At 42.8% G+C, this 20,405-nt stretch overlaps 1 protein-coding gene across 1 annotated transcript; it reads right to left on the reverse strand.

Moving 5' to 3' along the window:
* Positions 1 to 1,644: 1,644 nt before the first annotated feature.
* CTSC (cathepsin C) lies at positions 1,645 to 19,667 on the reverse strand. The gene is made up of 7 exons (XM_040584093.1): positions 19,455 to 19,667; positions 18,239 to 18,384; positions 9,231 to 9,397; positions 8,664 to 8,807; positions 7,011 to 7,126; positions 3,533 to 3,664; positions 1,645 to 2,776 (listed from the first exon to the last, which is right to left on the reverse strand). The coding sequence occupies exons 1-7, from the start codon at positions 19,627 to 19,629 to the stop codon at positions 2,274 to 2,276; spliced, it is 1,383 nt and encodes a 460-aa protein (XP_040440027.1). The 5' UTR covers positions 19,630 to 19,667; the 3' UTR covers positions 1,645 to 2,273.
* Positions 19,668 to 20,405: the final 738 nt, after the last annotated feature.

Below are 20,405 nucleotides of genomic sequence, written 5' to 3' on the forward strand. Positions count from 1 at the left end.
ATTCTCAAGTGCTACAATTGTTAAAGAAATCCAAGAACGTAACACATCCATACAAAGCCATAACTTCAGGAAAATACCTGCTTGTTAAGAACTGACAGTTCCAAATACACGGGATACTCAAAACGCATTGTATCTGCGTAGTGAAAACAGGTACTCGCAGGTGGCAGGACAAGCCTGCAGACCACCTACTACACAAAGACCATCTTCTGCACCTCATGTTTATACTGGTGCCAACATGGCTGCTTACGTAAGAGAAGCTGTCACCCCAGCCAGGTCAAGCTGCATAGCTGCAAGATCAGCACAGCAGCAAGCTTGCTGCTGGCATTGCACTGCAGCTAGCCTAACTCTTGTCTTCCAAAATGAAAGCAGGAGTAACAATTTCTTCCATACTTCATAGTTCCACACATTTTTCAGCTTTAGTTTTATTACTATAAATCAAATCAATTTCTGGAAAAAGGGTAGTGGGTGACCTACTGAACATTGTTTATCAGCATGTGATCTGTCACGCCTTTATTATGCCCACTAACACAGCAGACAAACCACACACACTGTCAGGGGAAAGCAGTATTGCTTCTCCCACACCTACATTTTCCACTCGGGAAAACACTGTTGGGAGAGAAGGGAGAAGACTGGGAGAAGCACAGGAGAAAAGGTGTGCACTCGCTTGCATATTTTAGGTGAAGAGGTGTGTGGAACAATTGAATATCTTCATGATGTACTGCAGCTGCTGCCAAGGGGTTAAGTCCTCATGGGACTCTCAGTTTTAGCAGTAACATCAAATAGTCCAAGTGGGAAGGAACAAGTGCCCTACTTTCCCCGCCCCCTCCCTAATTTCCTCAGCTAAAACAAGCCAATGCAGAATACAAGTAATTTCAGAGGTCCTTGATGAAATTCTGGCAAAACACAAGTTCTAAATTTCCAAATACAGCTTGGTATTTTTTGGCAGAGGGTTCAAAAACAGAAATGACACTACCTTTCTCCTATCCCTCAGTTTGAACAAACCAGAATCAGGCAATTCTTGTGAAACTCCACTACTGAAGTAAAAGGGAGTTCTCCTTTCTAATTTAAATGGAGTATTTTGCTTACAACCATTCCATTTTTCTGTATTTTATAAGTTTCCCTACACCCTAAAAAAACCCACCCCAAAACCTAAGATTGTATTTTGTATGTAAAAATAATAACTACTGTGGTCGTGTATTATTTTAACAGAAGATTACCAAAGAAGTCCTCTTCTACCCATGAAATTGGGACTCACCTCTAAGCCACTCCTATTTACCCACAATGAAGAGCAGAGACCAGTGCTGCATTACAGTTTCATCGGGAAAGAAATGGTTAATTCCAAGTGCTGCTGTCCCCCCCTTCCCCAACTCTGGTTTTCCACCTTGTATATTTGAAAGGAATAGGGCAACAGATTAACAGAGAGGACTTAACAGGATTACAGGGGAATTAGCCAATTTACTCAATGAAATGTCCCATATCCTGGACAACCTTGCTTGATGCTGCTGTGAGAATCTTGATGTCAGCTGGATGATTCCTAGCTCCTCTCCCTTCTCATACTCCTTCCCCATCTGTCTGGATCTTGACAGGAACTTCAAAACTTAAGACAGGCCACTGAAGGAACCAACTACTTCTGCAAGTACAAACTCCTATAAAAGCTTGTAATGTTTATTGAACTCCGCTATGATCAATTGCAAAGCACAGCAATAAAATCCAGAACTGGAACATTTAGTTACAGCTTGAAATGTAGAATTGATTTTTATTGTCATAAGGGTTTGACATGCAGTTTTTGCAGGACACTTCAAGCTTTAAAATTTCCTTTTAATCAGTGTAATTGCCCATTCCCTCCCCAATTTATGTTCTAAATTGCAGCGACTTCCTGCTTTCTGAGAAGTAAGGCACTACAGTGTCCTTTCAGAGTAGTTACAGATTATCATTAACAGATGCTTCCCTCTGAGATCTGAAGTTCAAGACTGTCAACGGAAGAAAATGTAACTGGTGACTGAAGACATATATCCAGTGGTGAATAACTATCACCACTATTACCAAAACCACCACAACATTCTAGGTGGTTTACTGCCAAATTAGAGAGGAAGCCTTCAGTGCACAAAGCAGAGCTAACTACATTCATCCTCTCACCTAGGGAAACTGTTAGCTCTATTCTTGAAAATTTCATTAAAACTCCCCTGTTCAAGCTGGGGGACAGATTTTAACTGCAGTTTCTAACAATATGTTCTGATGGCTGGGGACAAGGCACTGGATGAAGACCTCCACATTTATAATTTTGGAATAGGAGTTGCAGCCACTGCAATGCTTTCAATCGCACATTCATCAGTGCCACGGCGGATTCTGAAGTAACCATCTTCTCCCCACGAGGTGCCCCAGCTGTTCTTCACAATCCAGAACTTCTCACCACTTTCTGGTTCTGTACCATAGCCCACCAGCAATACAGCATGATCGGTCAATTCAAAAGGATTTAAGTCATCCTGCAGCCCAGTGTGATGGTAGATCCCCTCTTTATAAAGCATGAAATCACTATAAACCTCAAAGGCAACAGCCATTGGCCCATGCAGAACAAGCTCAAGCTTCATCAGGGCTTCATTGCAGCCTCCATAGAAACCACCAACATAGTGGTACTCAGAAGTGTAGTAGTGGTAACAGCTGCGCTTGAAGGTGCATGGAGAATCTTGGGCTGTGTAAGGGAAGCAGTCCTCTTCCACCACACCAAAGTCCTGGACATACTTTCCAGCAATGAGGTATGGGAAGCCACCATCGCAGCCTAAACAAAACCAAAAAAAACTCAACAAAAAAGAAAAGATATCTCTGCTTATTCCCTTGAAGAATTATTTAAGGTGAGAGACTCTTCAACTCAATTTTTTTTTTTAAGAATACTTTTAGGTACAGTATCGAACACAAACTACATTTACCAGCTAACCCTAGTATTCCAGTTAGCTATAGCTAGTTTTGAAACACAAGACAAAATTCACATCAGTGGGAGCTGTACTAGTAACACTAAAATGCATGGACCACCTTCTCATCCAATTGCTCCTGACACTCCCTGTTACATCCAGTAGCGAGACCTGCCCTAACACAGGTACTGTTCTTTAGAAAGCTTTAGTCTTTGCTTTTGCTCATCTACCCCTCTCAGTATGCTCCTTCTCCCTCTGAATACGGTTTTGGGAAGATATTTTAGTTCCACTTTTCTAGGTATGCATTGCAATTTAGCTGTATTTTTAGCCCTGCTCCTTGGACACCCCCCATCTCCTAGGCAGACCTACCTAAAATCCAATAGCACCCTGAGCATGAGGCTACCTGCTCCTGGTTCAATCCCACCCCTATAGGAAGCTGGGCTGACAACTCTGGAATATTTTCTGCCATCTTTCAAAAAACAGAAGTACAATAAACTGTAGCTTGCCAGATACTTTATGAAAAAAACTGAACTGTGGGTGATGGGGAAGACATGGAATTTTTTAATATATGGTCTTCTGCAGCATTACTGTTACCAAGTTATCTTCATATATACCAGTGTACTTACCCTGAGAATACTGGCTGCAAGACACAATCTGTTGGGGACTAAAGATTGGTTTCTGAGTGTTGTTTGTGAGGATACGTATTCTTGCTTCCAGCATGCCCATGGAGGAAAATGCATAACAGCTGCCACACGAGCCTCAAGAGTAGAAAAAAGAATCATGAAAAGGAGTCAGTAGCATAAACAAGGCAAGTCACCTGCATTCAGGTACAACTACTGTTAGAGCCCACTGAAAACAGTGAAAGCCTACCTGACAGTGATCAGAAATTGAACACCGATAGAGCAAAAGAATTTAAATATACATTTAGCTTTTAAACACACAATTCAAATAACAGTTCTAATAACTTCTGAAGGAACAATGAGCTTATTCAAGAATAAGAAATATATTACTCTTCAGTGTTTTCAATAGGATCATTTAAGAGCTATGCTGTTCCTACAGAATGCCCCTACAGGAATCACATTAGCAGGGCTGAGAAGGCTCATGACCTACTGCCTCAGACCATAACGCTTTATGGAGCATGTATGCTAAGGGCGCACAGACGTATTTTAAGTGAACATTGACAATATTGTTCCAGGTTATTTCAAACTACCAATGAACTTAACTCTGTAATTTCCAGTTGAAAAAAATATTCCACTTCTAGAGCCACCCCTAAAATAACTGACTTCTGAGACACTAGCGGTATAAATAGCAGGTTTCATACAGTGGATTCATCCCAGCTCGCTTTACTTCCCAAGGGCATGTAATTGTAAACTGGCTTTTCAGAGGCACCTTAATTTCCCTTCTATTTCCTGGCAGAGTTAAGTCTCCTTACTTCTGCATCAAAATTTAGTGTTGCTTCTAGCTTTAGGCCCCTTCACTCCCTAGGAGCTTCCTGTAACACTTAAAAACTTTTGGAAGTAAAATGACAAGCATCACAGGAAAGGACAATTACTTGGATGAGGTCCTATTTTATCTACTGATTGTCACCAAGGTGCCCAATTTCCTTTTGTTTCCTGACAGTAGGAAACTCAAATTTTGCAGAGCTATGAAAATGAGGGAGGCTTGAGGAACAAAACAAAATATTTCCTCCTGAACTGTGTAGGTGTATAAAAGCAGAGCTATTACAAAGGCAAGTGAAATTGCACCTTCACTCAGTTAGATGTAACCCTGAAGAGAAGGAGCAAAATCAGCCTGAACATGAACACTCTTTGCCCAGCAGGGCAAACTGAAGCAGTGAAAGGTGCCTCCCACTCACTGTAGTCACAGCACCCAAGATGGGCCATGCTGAAGAACACTTTGTTGCATTTTGTGTGACAAAGTGTAAAAAAACCCCCACAATTAATGCAACCGTTTCAGTCTGAAGTCCGTTGGGGGTTTTGATAGATTTCTTTACTGCTACCACAGTAGCATTTGTGAGGCCCATAGCATGACAACATTGTAGCAGCAGAGAGCCAACACAGCTGCAATAGTTCTGAGACTTCCCACAAATTCTCTTCCAGAGTCAGTTAGAGCTTCAGCCACACCAGATCCCACTCATACCACAAAGGGCTGTTGTATTATGAGTAAGGAGGAGATGCAGCACATGTAGCAAAAAACTAGCAGACCAAGCTTTTCACCTATTTTGACCTGCAGAAAAAGCTTGCAGAATGTAGTCAGCAAGAAATTGGAACTACACACTTAAAGCTAACAAAATCCATAGGTTCCCCTCTTCTACCCTCTGTAAAGTCGACAACAAACAATGACAGGGCTGTCTTCAAAGACTACACATCTCTTGGTTCAAAGATGCAGTTACTGCCCTATAAACAACCCAAGAGCTCAACCTTTACTTTCTTGACTACAGGAAATGCTAGCAGGGATGCCAATATGCTGGCAGTAAATATTACAATCCAAGTTGCATGAAGCCTGCCATGTCTCAAGGTATTCTACAGAGTATACACATTTCCCTTTTAATTCTTGTCCCCTTCAGATGCTGTATTTTTTTCTCCTTGGGTAAAGGACAGTGACTCCACAAGCATGCAAGATCTCAGAAGCCACGACCTTGCAATTCATACAATTCTCTCTGTATGTGCCAGACAATTTGCATCTTACTGCTTGCAGCCTTTTCCCCCATGGCATTTTCTAATTAGTCATCTAATAATCTTAATGATATACAACTAAGACTTTCTAATCATTTTAATGAAGCATTGATATCCAGTGCCTTAGAAAATCATACAAATTAAGTCTTGCTTATGATAGCTTGTATGTCAGCATTATTTTGCATGAGGCCATCTTTTGAAGAGGTTTTTTTTTTTTTTGGTGCGATTTTTTTGTCTTCTTCTAAAGCCTGAAAGCTACAATTCTAATTTAATGGAGCAGAATGCATATTTCAGACATTTAACATACTCAGCATGGATTCTCAGATGACAGGAAAAGTGTAGGCAGTTTTGTTATTGGAAGCAATAGATTAGTTATCCTTTAGAGAAACTCTGAAGCAACACAATGGAGAAAGGAAATTTGGGACCAAGTGTTCAACAGTTTGGAAGATAAAAGAGCCCTCTGGATGTTCACACCAGGAGAAAGTACAGGACTTGTACCTACATAGGTCCATATCATTTCCTGTCACCACCTTTCAGTGATGCCAGACATCAGCTTGTGAGCTAGAACTTCCACAAGCTTTCCTATGCTTCCTCTGCTACCAGGAGTCCAGCTGGTAGCATCTGACAGAACTAAGCCATAAATGAGGGACCAGTGATTTAAAATCATCCACTCCCCACCATGCTAGTGTTATGTTCCCTTCCCCTCAAAGTTGCAGCCAGACAGCTACCAGTAGGTGCAAGTTTGTTTGAAAACAGTGGAGTAGGGAAGGGACATACTAACCAACTCCACTCCTGACCTCCAGTATGTAACTATCTAATTGAGGTGTCTCACACCAGTGTCATAAAAGCATTTCTTGTAGAATAAAAAAGAGGGTACTATTCTGGTATATGTAAACAAAGGAAAAAAATAGGTTTACAAGTATTCTATATTTATCAGTGTCCATACTTTTCATAGCGACTGACACTTCCTCTTGCAACTAGCCATTTAAATAACTCCTGAAGTTATTGGGGTGATAATATTTGGAAGCAATATAAATTTTTCATGGGTTTATTCATCAAAGCCACATGGTAATTTGCCTGGTAATCAGCAGAAATTAGGGAAAGAATTAAATGCACGTCAGTGCTGTCAGCATGCAGAAAACCATGACTAAGACTGGACAAAACCCGACAGCTGTCTTTATGCAGGGCACGGTGGTAATTTGCTTTCAATCCAGCAAGAGACATTGCTGTTTGGATATGCCAGTACCACCACCTATTTTTGCATTTTTGGCACTGTGTTGTCAGCCAGGACTCCACCCGATTTCCACAGGTTATTCATAGTGAAGGTGCAATCTGTCAACTGCAAGACACTTTGTTAACAGCAAATAACAACATACATCAAAGCAGCTCTACAGGATCTCATTCAGAGTTGTGATTTATTTTTTTTTACCTTGATTCCGAACAGGGCTGACATAATTGACACCATTCACATTTCTCCAGTCCCAGGAATCTGGCAAGCTTGAAACTTTTTTGAGTAACTCGGGTGTTAGAGGTGCAGGCTTTGGTCTAAAGAGGAGAAAATGCTTCTGAGTAGTTGCACTTATTTCATACTAAGTAATTTGAAATAGTCTCCACATAAACTAGATGGGTGTCAATCTCAAGAGATTAGTTTCAGCAGGATGCAAGACCTACTCGAATCCCTCCCTAAGGGAACTATATTATGAACTATCCACAAGCTGGTAAGGTCAAATACCTTCAGACCAACCTGAAGTGCCAAGGTAACTCTCAGTGACTGTGGCAACACAGCTCTGCAACAGCTATTTGACACTTCTGCCATCACAGGGTATGTAGAATATTCGATTGCAGAGGCACCCCATCTTGGCAGCACACACTGACAGCAGCTACAGACTGCTTAACTGCAGACACAGCTTACATCAACACTCCAACAACTGCAGACCCACTTGCCCCGGAGACTTCCCTGGAGCAAGTTTTTACTGTGGAAGTAAACATTGAATGTTACTTGTCCTCGTCTACCACTTGCAGCCGCATAGCGCTCGTATATCAGCAAACCAAGAGCTTCCTGCATTCAGCTTTCACTTAACCTGATGCTCGTCCCCTAAGTCATGCCATCAAGTGCCATTCACAAACACCAGACCCTGGAGTCTGTTCTGAAAGCATGACAGGGCCAACAAAATACTGTCATGACACTGCATGGTGCAACAGAGCTTCCAAATTGGTTACTGTATTTAAGACCATCTACAAGTTGACTTCTGTCTGTAGGATGGCACCATGATAATCTGCATGATACTCCCATGCAAATCAGAAGTTTTGTTGTATAGTAGGACCTTCTACAAACATACAACTGCCACAGTTCGGAAAAGTGAGTAGCATTCCTACCCACAGCAGTATCAAGAGTGGAAAAAGCAAAAATACAAAGAAGGTAAAACAGCTGTGAAGAAGGGAATCTTCAGATCAAAGAACTCCAGTTATCAAATTACTGTAGGTGACCAGGCATCCATCCCCATTACCACTCTGCCATGTGATCTGCGAGACCCTGAAGGCACTCTCAGGGCTACTTTATGCCTTTTCACTGAGACACTCTACCCTTGGTAGAGGACATTGTTTGCAGGCATGGCAAGTTATCAAAGTAAGCAGGAAATTCCCAAAGAAAATCTTTATTATTCATGTTTAATAGCAGAATGCTGTTCACTACTTTTTATTGCAATTATAAACTAGCAGAACCAGTAAGATGGTCAAGCAGAAACTCCTGACTACAGCAAGCAGCTGATGTAGACAAGAAAAGTAACATGACAGCTGAGACTGTCCCGACTTCCTCCCTGCATGTATGAATTCAGCAGTGAGTTACTGAGCAAGATTAAAGGGTAGCTGACCCTATTTGCCTCAACTGCTTGAGACAACAGGTGCTCAGAATCATCATTCAAATGAAGAAATATGTTGGCACTCCATGAAAGTGAGCTGGAAGGCCTTGATACTTAATTCAACATCTGAACTACAAGCCAAGACACAGCTAGGAAGAGCCAGGAAAACAAAAGCAGATTCTTTGCAGCAGTGGGGTTTATGGCAAAACAAAAGGCCTTAGTACCTTGGAGCTCTGGAATAGAGACCCCCAGCTCTTCTAGTTAGTTCTTCCAGGGCAAAGTGCTCATACTCCTTGTATCTTGTTGCTCTCCAGGACTTCTGGTGAGTATTGATAGCATTCACAAAGTCAAAGTTGTGCACATAAAGTCTGCAAACAAAAGAACCAAATAAAACAGTAAGAAAAGACTGGGACTGAACACTAAAGGTGTTCTCTAAACTGAATATGGAAAAGACTAACTCTGGAAATGTCTTCTGGCAAGTACTGATAAAGAAACGTGCAATTATTGGATCAAGGCAAGGTTTCTGAAATTCCAGATAGACTAACTGTAAGAATATACTCATCTTCTTTAGACATGCCATTTTTGTAACTGGACTTCACCAGAGACTGAAGAAGAAACCGTGATGTGACAGGCAGCGTCCTGTTTTCGTGCATTCAGGTTTATTTCCAACATTATGAATGGCATTAGCTTTGCCCTCAGTAACAAAATTTGTCCATATGGTTTTAGATGAAGCCTGAAGAACAGTTACCAAATGTTTTAGTCCAGTAAAATGTCACTTATCTGTTGCTTACCTTCCCCCGGGCTTCTGGAGAGGTAGCTCCTTTATGTGAACATCTGAGGGAGATGAAGAAATCTTGTGTCCACTGAAACAAGCCCAATTGTGGCCAAGTACATCATGCACCCATCCTGGTAGAGTCTCATTACAGTAGCTGGTTACATTCTGGCCTTCCTTTTTGTACTGTAATGTACAGAGATTACACTTGCGTTGAGTACATGTATTTGTTAGCATAGCTGTAGTCCCCACCCATCCAGCTGCTGCTTGCTTATGTTTCAGGGAAGTGGCCAACATACACTCTAGAGGTTAAGCAAATGGAAGAAACTGATCAAGACAAACAGGTTGTGACTTGCACTTTTACAAAGTATGCATCAGCATCAACTAACAGGTGCTAATTGTTTGTCTTCAACAGTTACTTTCTAGATAAAATGTAGAAGACCTGTTACTTAGCCTTGTCTTCCAGACCCTATGGTTTCTTGCACCAAATTTGCGATTAGCCAAACCAGCCCTGGAGTGCTACAAAAGTTTGAGAAACTAAGACTCATACCAGCACGAAAAGTAAACACAGGGGGGATAGCACCTCCTTGTGTTCCTCTTCCAGTAACTTCTCATGGAGAATTGCTCTATGGCATTTCTGTCTTATAAATCAGAACAAAAGATGAAACTTCCTGCAGCTGCTTTAAGTTTGAGCTGTGGTGGAAGAACATCACAAAACAATTTCATGTGAACTATCAAAATAAAACAATAAGAAAGGATGATCCACTGAGAGTCACTCATTTGAAGCTGGCAGTGAGGCGAGTGTTACTAAAGCCTGAAGTCCCAAGTCCTAATACTTCCTCATTCAGCCACACAGCTCTTCATTTATCACTGAAGAGAAGTAATAAATTAATCTATTCAGTAAAATGTGTCTTTATACAGCAGTTAGCACTAACACTTTGCCCAGATGCAGAAATTTCCTGGATTTGCAATTCTTTGACATCAGAATGTCCTGGGGCAGAGGAAAGGATCTTTCCTCATCTCAAGGTTAAAGTCTCTTTTGTCATAAGCTACAGAGGAGCCTGAAAACCCCACACAACAAAAGCTTTAACTTCTCTAATCACACAAATCACTTAGAATCAAAGTTTTCTAGTCCAATGGTATTAACTCCCACCCTGTTTGAGTTGTACATGTACAATGTAGAGAGATTTTGTAGCTATGTTTCAACAAAACGCTTGCTCAGCCTCTTCACTAAAGGTGGTGGCTTATAGTGATGGAAATGCCTCTAGATTGAAAATAAAGTAAATAGACTGAGAGGTTTGTGACTGTCAAGGCTCTGTGAAGAACCAGAAGAACACATAGTGAAATTAAGTCTGTCATCCCAGGGATAAAATTAAAGGTTAATGCTCTGTTTCAGAACAATGGGTATTTGCTTTGTCCCCAGTTCAGAGGTTGCAGAGGCATTATATCTAGATCCTTACTTGTCTAGTAAGGCAAGCATATTTGCTGACTGAAGCAGGATGGGGGCACCAGAAGGCTGAGCTGTCACCTTGTTCTATTCACCCTATCTTACTGTTCAAGATTGTGCAATGTGGGAAATAACTACACTTGGCCAAACACCAAGGGCAACATCCAGAAATTACTTTTAAGAAATACTCTCTTCACAACAGGTTACTGACTTTATATTGGTAAGTTACTATGACAGCAGTTTAATTTACAGTGTCATGTAGAACCAAATAATACCTACTTGTCTTTTCTACCTAAAAGCTGCCACAGATTAAAACAAGACCAAGCACAACCATTCTTAAGTATAGACCTTCAGTCTGAATACTTGACTGTTACCCAAGGAACAGGCCTGCTTCCTGCAACAATCAGATACAGATCCTGCCTAGCATGGAGAGTTATATTGAATCAAAACAAGTGGAACAGACTTGGGACATCTTCACAGAAAAAAGGCACCGAGTTACCTGCTAACTAGCAAATTAAAACAACTTGCCTTTTATTTTTCCTCCTAGAAATCACTGTCCTTTTCCTGGAGATTAAATCTATTGCTTTTTTTTAAGATTTAGCTGGATAATTAGCAGAATAGTATTTGTACTGTTTGTGCAACTTCAAGGGAAGTGAATTTAGCAAGTTTCTTATGCTGTTTTTTCAGTTCAAACATATTAGCAAAACCAGGAAGGTGAGGGGACAGTTACTGGTGATGCTCAAGATAAACAAGAGACAAAAGCCCGTTTCAGACAGTCTGTGCAGAAGCTAAAAATTAAGCTATTCAAGTCCTCTGTAGCTATGTTTTTGTAGACTAGCAGACTGTAAGCTACTACTAAACTGGCTTTAAAAAGTAGACATTAAGATTTCAAATCCATGGCCCGTCAACGACACCTGGATAAAGGGAATTTGAAGTCCAAAAGCCATAATCAGCTAGTAAATTAAAATATACCCATAAAGGTCCCAATTTTATTTCTCCACCCCCCTGACTTTTGAGAGCCACTGATATAGAGAAGTGGCACAGAAACCTTTACAAACCTCAATACTTATGATTAATTTTTACAAGCTAGGTAACTTCCCACTGGGCCACATGTTAGAGGAACCAAAACGTCATCAGTGCCATGACAATGACACCCACCGCTTACTACCAGAAGGTACACAGTTAAAGATATGCTTCATTGTGAAACCCAAGTGCTGCATTTCTTATCGCTACCAGAGAAGGGCTCTGACAGACTAGACCTAGCAAGTCTAACTGCACTGGTTTTAGAGGACCTATCATGAGTATGTCTGCCTGACTAACAGTCATACAGGAGCATGGTACCATTGCACTGAACAACCACTGACTGGTGGATGTGAATTACAACGCAGGATTCAACTGAAGCCACCAGCACAGTACCCAGCACATCTGCAGAACTCATCATAAAACAGCATCTTGTCTTCTTCATGGAAGACAACAGCCACACAGCTGTGACCACCCGTAAGCACTGGATAAGCAGTGCACACATTTCTTCTGCAGGCTTAAAAATGAAAACCATCTTGTTAAGTTAATAAAAGACCACTGCAGCCATGTCACATGATAGTTTTAGTCAATGCTCACATCTGCAACATTAACTAAACTCCATCCAGTGGTCTGACCAATCTGGAACAACTCCTGTAGAAAGGCACCCAAACTATATTCACAATTCAAATTCTGAGTTTTGAAAACTTTAAGCTTCAATTTAATTTCAAATGCATATTTTTCTCAAGTCTGACAACTCATGTGACTCTGCCTCATGCCAGAATTTAGCCAAGCAGCTCCAACATTAACCTTAAAAGGCTTCATGTACCTAAACTGCAAAGCTTGCTATTGCGTACCTGACCCTAGGTAAGCTTTTTGGTACAGTATACTTTTAGTAACATCTTTACTGTGTTGGTCATCACAACATAATCTAATTGCATGTTCAATTCTAGTCCAAATAAAGTATAATTGTTTAAAGCTTTCTTTAAATTTTTTGATCTCCATAAGCAGAAAACAGGAAAGGATGGAGGCCTTATTGGACACAGCATTTAACAGGGATTCAGATACACACACAGGCTGCCATCCTATTTTCTTTTTACATCTTTTGTTCTCAATTTAAGCAATGCTCAGGCAGTAAGCCAACTCAAGTTTCAGGAGGCAGGACTACCCTATACATTAAGACTTACCACTCATTTGTCATCAAATCTACAAGTGTGCTGAAGCATTTGTAATATGCAAATCACCTTCTTAATTGAAAGAGGATAGCAGACACCCTACTGTACAAAAATACAGAAGGTATCAGAATAAATGGCTTCATCTTGCTACCCAACATAAAACGCAAGCAAATATAAACTACAGATGCATTTTCTTCCCTCTAGAGAACATTCTGCAATTCGGAGATTTATGCTTTCAGTTCTACACTTTAGGGAAGCAGCAGTCGTGCATTACCAGTTAGAGTAAGCCCAACTAAAATAAAAGTTATCCTTCAATTGATTTGCAGGATGATTAAATAGCATCAGCAACTAACACCTCTGCTTATTTTAGCAACATGTAATAAAATGCATTCAGATGCAGTTTTTTTAATATTCTGAAATTTAAACATTAACAGCCAGTCTAGACAAGTGATTGTAATTTCAGAACAGCAGTCCTTGGTTTTAACCAAATTTGGGGGGGGAGTAAAAGGAAAAAAAACAAACAAAAAAGTAAGACATATGACAAAGATGTCACCAAGTCAGTCTGGAAGAGATTAGTAATTTAGTGGAATATTCTATAATCAATTTCTTTCTTTTTGCTGAAGTAGTGCTAATGTTTAAATGTGAGAAAATGCCAGACTTTTGATTTTTGCTAGAGGGCATCTCAATAGTCAGAAGTAGTACCATTTAGCTTAAGGGACAAACTGAGAATATTACAAGTCTGTCTCCCTTCAAAGTGGTAGCCTTCATGTTAAATAAATACTACAAAGATATCAAGTAATTGAAACAAATCAGCCTCAACTTTCCTTTCAGCCTCACTCTAGCTTTTTATGTTATGCTGTTCCTATTTCTTTTGCCCTTGGGGGGAAAAAAATAATCTTTAAAGCCTTATAACAATTCTGTAGGACTATGCAAGATATATCATCCAGCAGAAGCACATGCTCAAGCTTCTGCCAAGAGTCAGTATACCAACTTCACATCCAAGTTCAGTATAGGGATGTTTCAGCAGCACACATTAAATAAGAAACAAGAGCATTCCCATAAAACAAACAAGTTATTTTGTGCTGCAAACAAACACCTGGCAGAGTAACTACAACTTGCGAGAAGCAAAATGCAAGAATGCAGTAGGATGCTGCATTTAACTTGACAAGCCTTGAGGGACAAGTACAACAATAGTTAGAAATAAAACAGTTAAAGCTTCTTTACTTAAGCTATTAAAGCAAACTGAGAAAAAAATACATCAATATGCTCACCCAATCCACTCCTTTTGTGTGGGAAGTCATTTCCCTGCAGCCCCCAGCTGAAAGAACAAATAACTTATAAAGGCAGTGAGGCCCTATGAAATTTTTAGTAGGTGTCTATTTAGTAAGCCACAGGAACAAAAGGCTATTAAAAACTCACTGAAACATGTATCATCATCAAACAGGCTGTGTCTCTATCCACACAGCACAGTAGCTCTGATAAAGCCACCGTTTAGACAACCCCATAGCATTCTTGTTAGTAATTAATAGTTGCATTCTTCAACATTAAGCAAAAATACGCTAGAAGTTCGATTAGCACCAGTTGCACTTCTGTGCTTGAAACACGTGAAGTCCTGCATTGGCTTAAATACTGCTCGCTGTTAGTTTTGCCTAGCAACTCCATCCTCCATTGGATGGCAGAATATAAGGAAGGCATTAAAGCATCACTGTAGGTAAATCAGGATGCTTTATCTACCCTGTCACCATGATGGTGTTTTAGCCACATAATTTAACTTTAGTGCAACATAAACAGAACTTGAAATTTATGAGGAGCCTTTAAGTAATGAATACTTCCCTGACAAGTCCAAACCCATAGCCACAGAAGATGTGTAAAGCTTTCTGCATTATGGCTGTTCCACCACCACAAACTGCTCTACGAACCCAAGAGTCATTTCATAATCAAGCAGGATGTCCAGAATACTGTTGACACTGGAAGACTATTTCAGAGTGAAACTAAGTAATTTTACTAAGTAGTAAAAACAATAGCAAATTACTTCATATTAAACATACTAGTTCTATACCTTCTTGCTGTAAACAAGAGACTGCCAGCAAAGATAATTCTTATTTTCTATAAATTCCAAAGGGACTTTGTCTAAGACTTTCCACAGTCTCAACAGCAATCAAGGCCAAGCAATCTAAGTGATTGCTTTCATGCTTTCCTCTTGCAGCATTTCCAGGAAAGAAGCCCTCACCAGTTAGCATTCTAGTTTACCCTATTTTATACAAAGGGCTTCTAGATTATGACCAACACGAAGCCAATTTAGCCTGCTATGTTTACATTACTTTCAGGTAAAAATCTGCTCAGTGCATGCTTTAGAGAACACATTACTTGTCCCCTAGAAGCTTTATAGCAGAAGATGATGGAATAGATCCTAGCTGCATTTGATAGAAGAAACCACATTTTTTTAGTTTATACCAGGGCTTGGTATTTTGTATGTCTACTTACTGGATTAAAAGTAAACAGATATGCATACCTAAATACGTCACAAGGTCAAGCAGTTCATAAGAAACCACTTCTCCTCCAAGTCCCCACTAGGACTAGTAAAGTAAGTTTTGCAGAAAGACAGTATTGCAAGTCATGGCCTAACAAAGTCAGCTAGTTGTCTGCAGCAAAAGCCACATTTCCCAAGTAAGGTGGTGTTTGCTCATACTTATTGGCCATTATACTTGCATCTTTGTGATCTGTTCTTTCCTTTACAGCAGTAAAATTATAGAGAGTAACTGAATTGAGCTCTAATCCTCTCTAATATTTAAGGAAAGAAGCCTTTAATTTAAGCATGTCTCACTGATGGATTGCCTACTACTGAACAATGACCCAAACAAGCCTGCTATTTCTTAATACGAAAAACAACTTGAAAACTAACAATTAATCCATTTGCCTACAAAGGGCTAAGAGATATTCATGACCATGAAGTGCAAGCTACTGTGCACTGCTACTGCTCAGGTGTATATTCAACTTGTTTTGAGCAGTAAGATGGATCAGATTACCTCCAGAAGCTCCTTCCAGCCTAAATTATTCTGTAACACAGTATTGGTATACTGTTTAAGAGTACTATTGCAAATCCATGCATTTACATTTTCACATGTACAGAGGAATACACAAGACCAGCACTTAGTCACTTGACTTAGTGCTCATCTTCCCAGGATATATTTCACAAGGCATAGATAGCAGCAATAGAGCCTTCAGTGACCCTCAATTGTCTTCAAGTTGGTGCCCAACAGATCCATTTACATTCCAGAACAGGCCACTCACTGTTACTATCCCTCACATTCTAAAATTAGTTTAAGTTAGTTTTTTTTAGTCCCCTCCACTGTCCTCAGAGAGGCAGCAATTCCTGCCACTTTTGAAGCAGGCCCTCCCACTGTAGGGAAGCCTGCAGAGGTGTCCCTGCCTGAGAAGTTTCAGAGTAATTCTGCCGAGTTAAGAGTACCCTTCAGCATCTGTAGCTTTTGCTGTATCACCTGCCAAACCTATAAGGACTGTACATCACAGCAATTTAGTGTCACTACCCTATACAGATGAGAGGATGTCAATCAGGTATTTCTCTCACACTTTGCTTTTGCTCAAGTATAAGACCCTGTCTTACACAATAGCATTCTTATTTTTAAAATGTACTATAGTAAGAGTGCTAGTTTTGGGAGATAGATAATTTCATTTAGAGTAGCTCTTAAAGTGCCAGGTTTTGGATTGGTGATGAAAACAGTTTTGATAACACAAGAACGTTTTCATTATTGCTGAGCAGTGCTTACACAGCATCAAGGCCTCCTCTGCTCCTCAGAGTGCCCTGCCAGTGAGTACATTGGGGCTGCACAAAAAACCTGTGAGAGGAGACAGCTGACCCCAACCAACCAAAGGGATATTCCATACCATAAAACATCTTACTCAGCAATAAAAGCTGGGGAAAGAAGAAGAAAAGAACATTCAGAATTACAGCATCTGCCTTCCTAAGCAACAGTTGTGTGTTACAAAGCCCTGCTTTCCTGGAAATTGCTTCACACCTGCCTGTTGGTGGCAAGTAGCGAACAAATTTCTTATTTTGCTTTGCCTATTAACACACCTTTACTCAAGCCTTGAGTTTTCACACTTCTCTACCCTTCCTATTCTCTCCCCTGCCCCACTTTGGGGGGAAGTGAGAGTGGCCACATGGTGCTTAGTTGCCTGCTGGGGTTAACCCAGTTAACAACAAAGAGCATGTAAACAACTTCACCATTAGTCTTGTAAAACAACCTACACAACCCCTTCTCTTAAGTTAAGTGAGCTCAAATCAGCATGGAGGAAGCTGCATTTAAATTGGAGCCTCATATACCATTTCTATTCAGTAATGATTACAGGTGTCCTGGAAGAGTGGATCACTCTTTTTGTAAACAGCTGAAAACACCGACTTGAAAATAGCTGCTGTGAAATAAACCATCTACCTCGGCTCCCAGAAAGACAACTTAAAGCAGAAGTCACTTCTTCACCCTCCTTCCTACCAGCCAAGGTTCAGAGATTTTATGCTTGGCCAAGGCCTGGGTATTTCCTATCAGCTCATCTGAAGCTAGACACAAGATCACGCTTCCTGAAACAACCAAGAAATGTATTCACTGCTCCTGCCTAGGGCTGCACTGACCAAGTGGGCAGTCTTACTGCACAAAAACATCTGTCTCCCAGGTAGCAAAGTCATCCTGCAGATATTGCCCCAAACCACCCTTCAGATTCATAATGCCAGTCATCAGGACAGCAGCAGAGCACTCCTTAGCAAGTGGGTTTTCTCCTGTCTACCCCCTGCCTACCAGCACTGTTTTTCAGCTTCATCTAAAGTCATTAGCAGGGGACTGGAAACAACAGTATTATTCCAAAAGAAAAACTCTAGGCAGCAGAAATATTGTCTGGATTATTAAAGTTGTATTCTGGAATGAAATTTAAAGATCCTAGAAATCCTCCAGCAAGGAGAACAGATGGCCTTTCTAAAATTTTTATGCATTTGAAAACATCTTTAAGGAAAGATAAAAGCAATGATGTTTGCCATTTCACTTGGGTCCATGATGTCAGGAAGAAAACTGGAAAAAAAACCAACTTCCAGACTACTGGGAGAGTTAGCTTCACAAAGGCCTTCAATTGCATTAAGCATGCCCAGAAGGGAAAGCAGCACCATCTGTAACAGATTTTTCAGATAATGCCCAGTGTGGAATATGAATACCTCTTCCCTCCCTTTGCTCCCTACTCAGCCACTGATCCAGGCAAACCCTAGAGCCAAAAATAACCAAGTGTCCCAACTGCCCCGCCACACCAGCCAGGGACTAAAGAAAAGCCAAACTATAGGCCATTTTAGAAACAGTCAGTGACACAGAACACACCAAGTTAACTCACCTTAAAAAATGCAAACCACTTGTAGTCATTTATCACAATTTCAAAGCCTTGATTGTAAATCAAGGTGAAGAAACCATAGTTGCCCAGACTATCCTGAGCCACATCTAACTTCTGAAGGTCCACAAGCACCCTTCTTTCCACAGGCCCTACAAGAAATACAAACATTATTGCACAGAAGAAATAAAAATAAATCAATCGGTACAAAGACGGTTGTAACATTTATTTTATTCCAAAAGATGCTAAAATATACTTGTTGAAGAGCCTTCTGCAAAAAGGCATCAAGCAAGCACACTTCAGGGACATCACTTAGCTGTCAGCGGGTCTACATGGTTATTTTTCCACTGCTAGACAGTTATTTGCACATTCAATTAGCAGCAGCACCAAACAGCTGTTACTGGGAGACACCAGCTGATTTAAACGTAACTTGCTATACAGCCACACAGGACTCAGACGCTGTGTCACTCAGGCACTGTGTCTGCAATGACAAATCTTCCCCTACAACACCTGGGATGAGGCATCTGCCACCCCACGCTCCAGCTCCCTTCACCTCTCCCGCTGGCCTCACCCCATCAAAAAGATGATTTAGAAAAGTGGAAGCATCTACCATTATTTATTTATTTTTTAATACTGGCACGCAACCATTAACAACTCCCCACTACAACCACTCCTTCAAGGGGAGTAATACCAGCACTTCTCCTGAGGCGGTCCAGGCCCCCTCAGCAGCCGGCAGCTCCAGGAGCAGGCCCGGGGCCCCCGGCCCGGCCGAGGGCGGGAAGGAGCCGGCGTGCTGAGGGGGAAGCGAACCGGCACAGGCCGGTGCTGCCCGTGAAGAGGCCTTGCTGAGACCAAACCGAAACAAAAGACAAAAAAAAACCCAAAAATGAAGCGTGAGGGCAACAGCGCTGCCCGCAGAAGCCACTTAGCGCCAGACGAACGCGAACCGCTCGATTCCAATTAACCTTTTTCTGCCTTAAGCCCCGCAGGGACGCCCGCCACAGGGCCGGCCGCGGGGTGCGACCCGCGGGTGACGGGGGCCGCTACGGCCGAGGCAGAAGCCCGCCGCCCGCTTACGGTTCTAGGGCCTCAGAGCACGGAGCAACCGCCCCACTCCCCCCCGCAACGCCCCACTGCTCCCTCAGGCTCCCAGGGGACCACCCCCCAGCGAGGCCGGGACGACCCCGGGGAACGGGAACGGGGCAGAGCCGCCGGGTCTCACCCCCCTGGGAACAGTTGCCGTGGCGGCCGCCGCTCCGCCAGACGCGGAGCTCCCAGGCGCCCAGCAGGCCGGCGAAGGAGCAGTTGGCCGGCGTGTCGGCCCGCAGCACCGCGGGCAGCACCACCAGCACCACCAGCAGCACCAGCGCCGCGGCCCACAGCGCCCGCGCCGCCATGGAACCGCTCCCGCCGCCCGCCGCCGCCGCCGCTGAAATGGGCCCGCGCGCCGCGGCCTCCCCGCCCCGCCGCCTGCCCGCCCCCGGGCCCGGGCCCGCCCCGGGCCAGCCGCGCCGGGAGGGGCCGGGCCTCCGCGCCCGCCACAGCTGGGGCTCCTGGGCCGGGCTGCGGGTCGGGGGGGCCGGGGGGAGGGCGGTGGTTCGGCCGTGTGTGTGCCCCAGCTGCGGGGGGGGGAGGGGGGGGAGGGGGGGGAGGGCGGTGTCCCCCCTGAGGGCCGCGACAAGGAGATGGGCTCTCACCCTGCGTGTAAAGATGGCCTCCTCCCCAGAGGGGGTCCTTCCCAAAGGGCGTCCTCTCCTGCAAAGGGCACACGCCTTCCCGAAGGGCACCTCACTGCCGTCCCCGATAGGGCATCCTTCTCACCGAGAGGCATCCCCCACCCCAACAGATGTCCTCCTCCCCAAAGGGCTCCTCTTCCCCAAAGCCCACCTACCCCCCAAAGGGTGTCCTTCCCTGCACAGGGCAGCCTGCTGCCCCCATCCCCTTCCCGGCCACCCACCGTCCCTGCACTGGGAGAAGTCCCCTGCGGAGAGGGACAGGCCAGTGAGGCTGGTCCCTGGTGTTACTTCAGGCGGGTGCCTTGCAGCCGCAGAGGATGCGGCCTCTTGTCCGCCATGGTTTTAGTGGCACAAAGTGACTCAGAGTTTCTGCAGCAGCCATGTGTCACAGCTGGGAAACCATGCGGTTACCTGTCCTGCACAGGGTGTAGTCGCTG

This window comes from Falco naumanni, chromosome 2 (genome assembly GCF_017639655.2).
Source record: "Falco naumanni isolate bFalNau1 chromosome 2, bFalNau1.pat, whole genome shotgun sequence".
Taxonomy (NCBI): Eukaryota; Metazoa; Chordata; class Aves; order Falconiformes; family Falconidae; genus Falco; species Falco naumanni.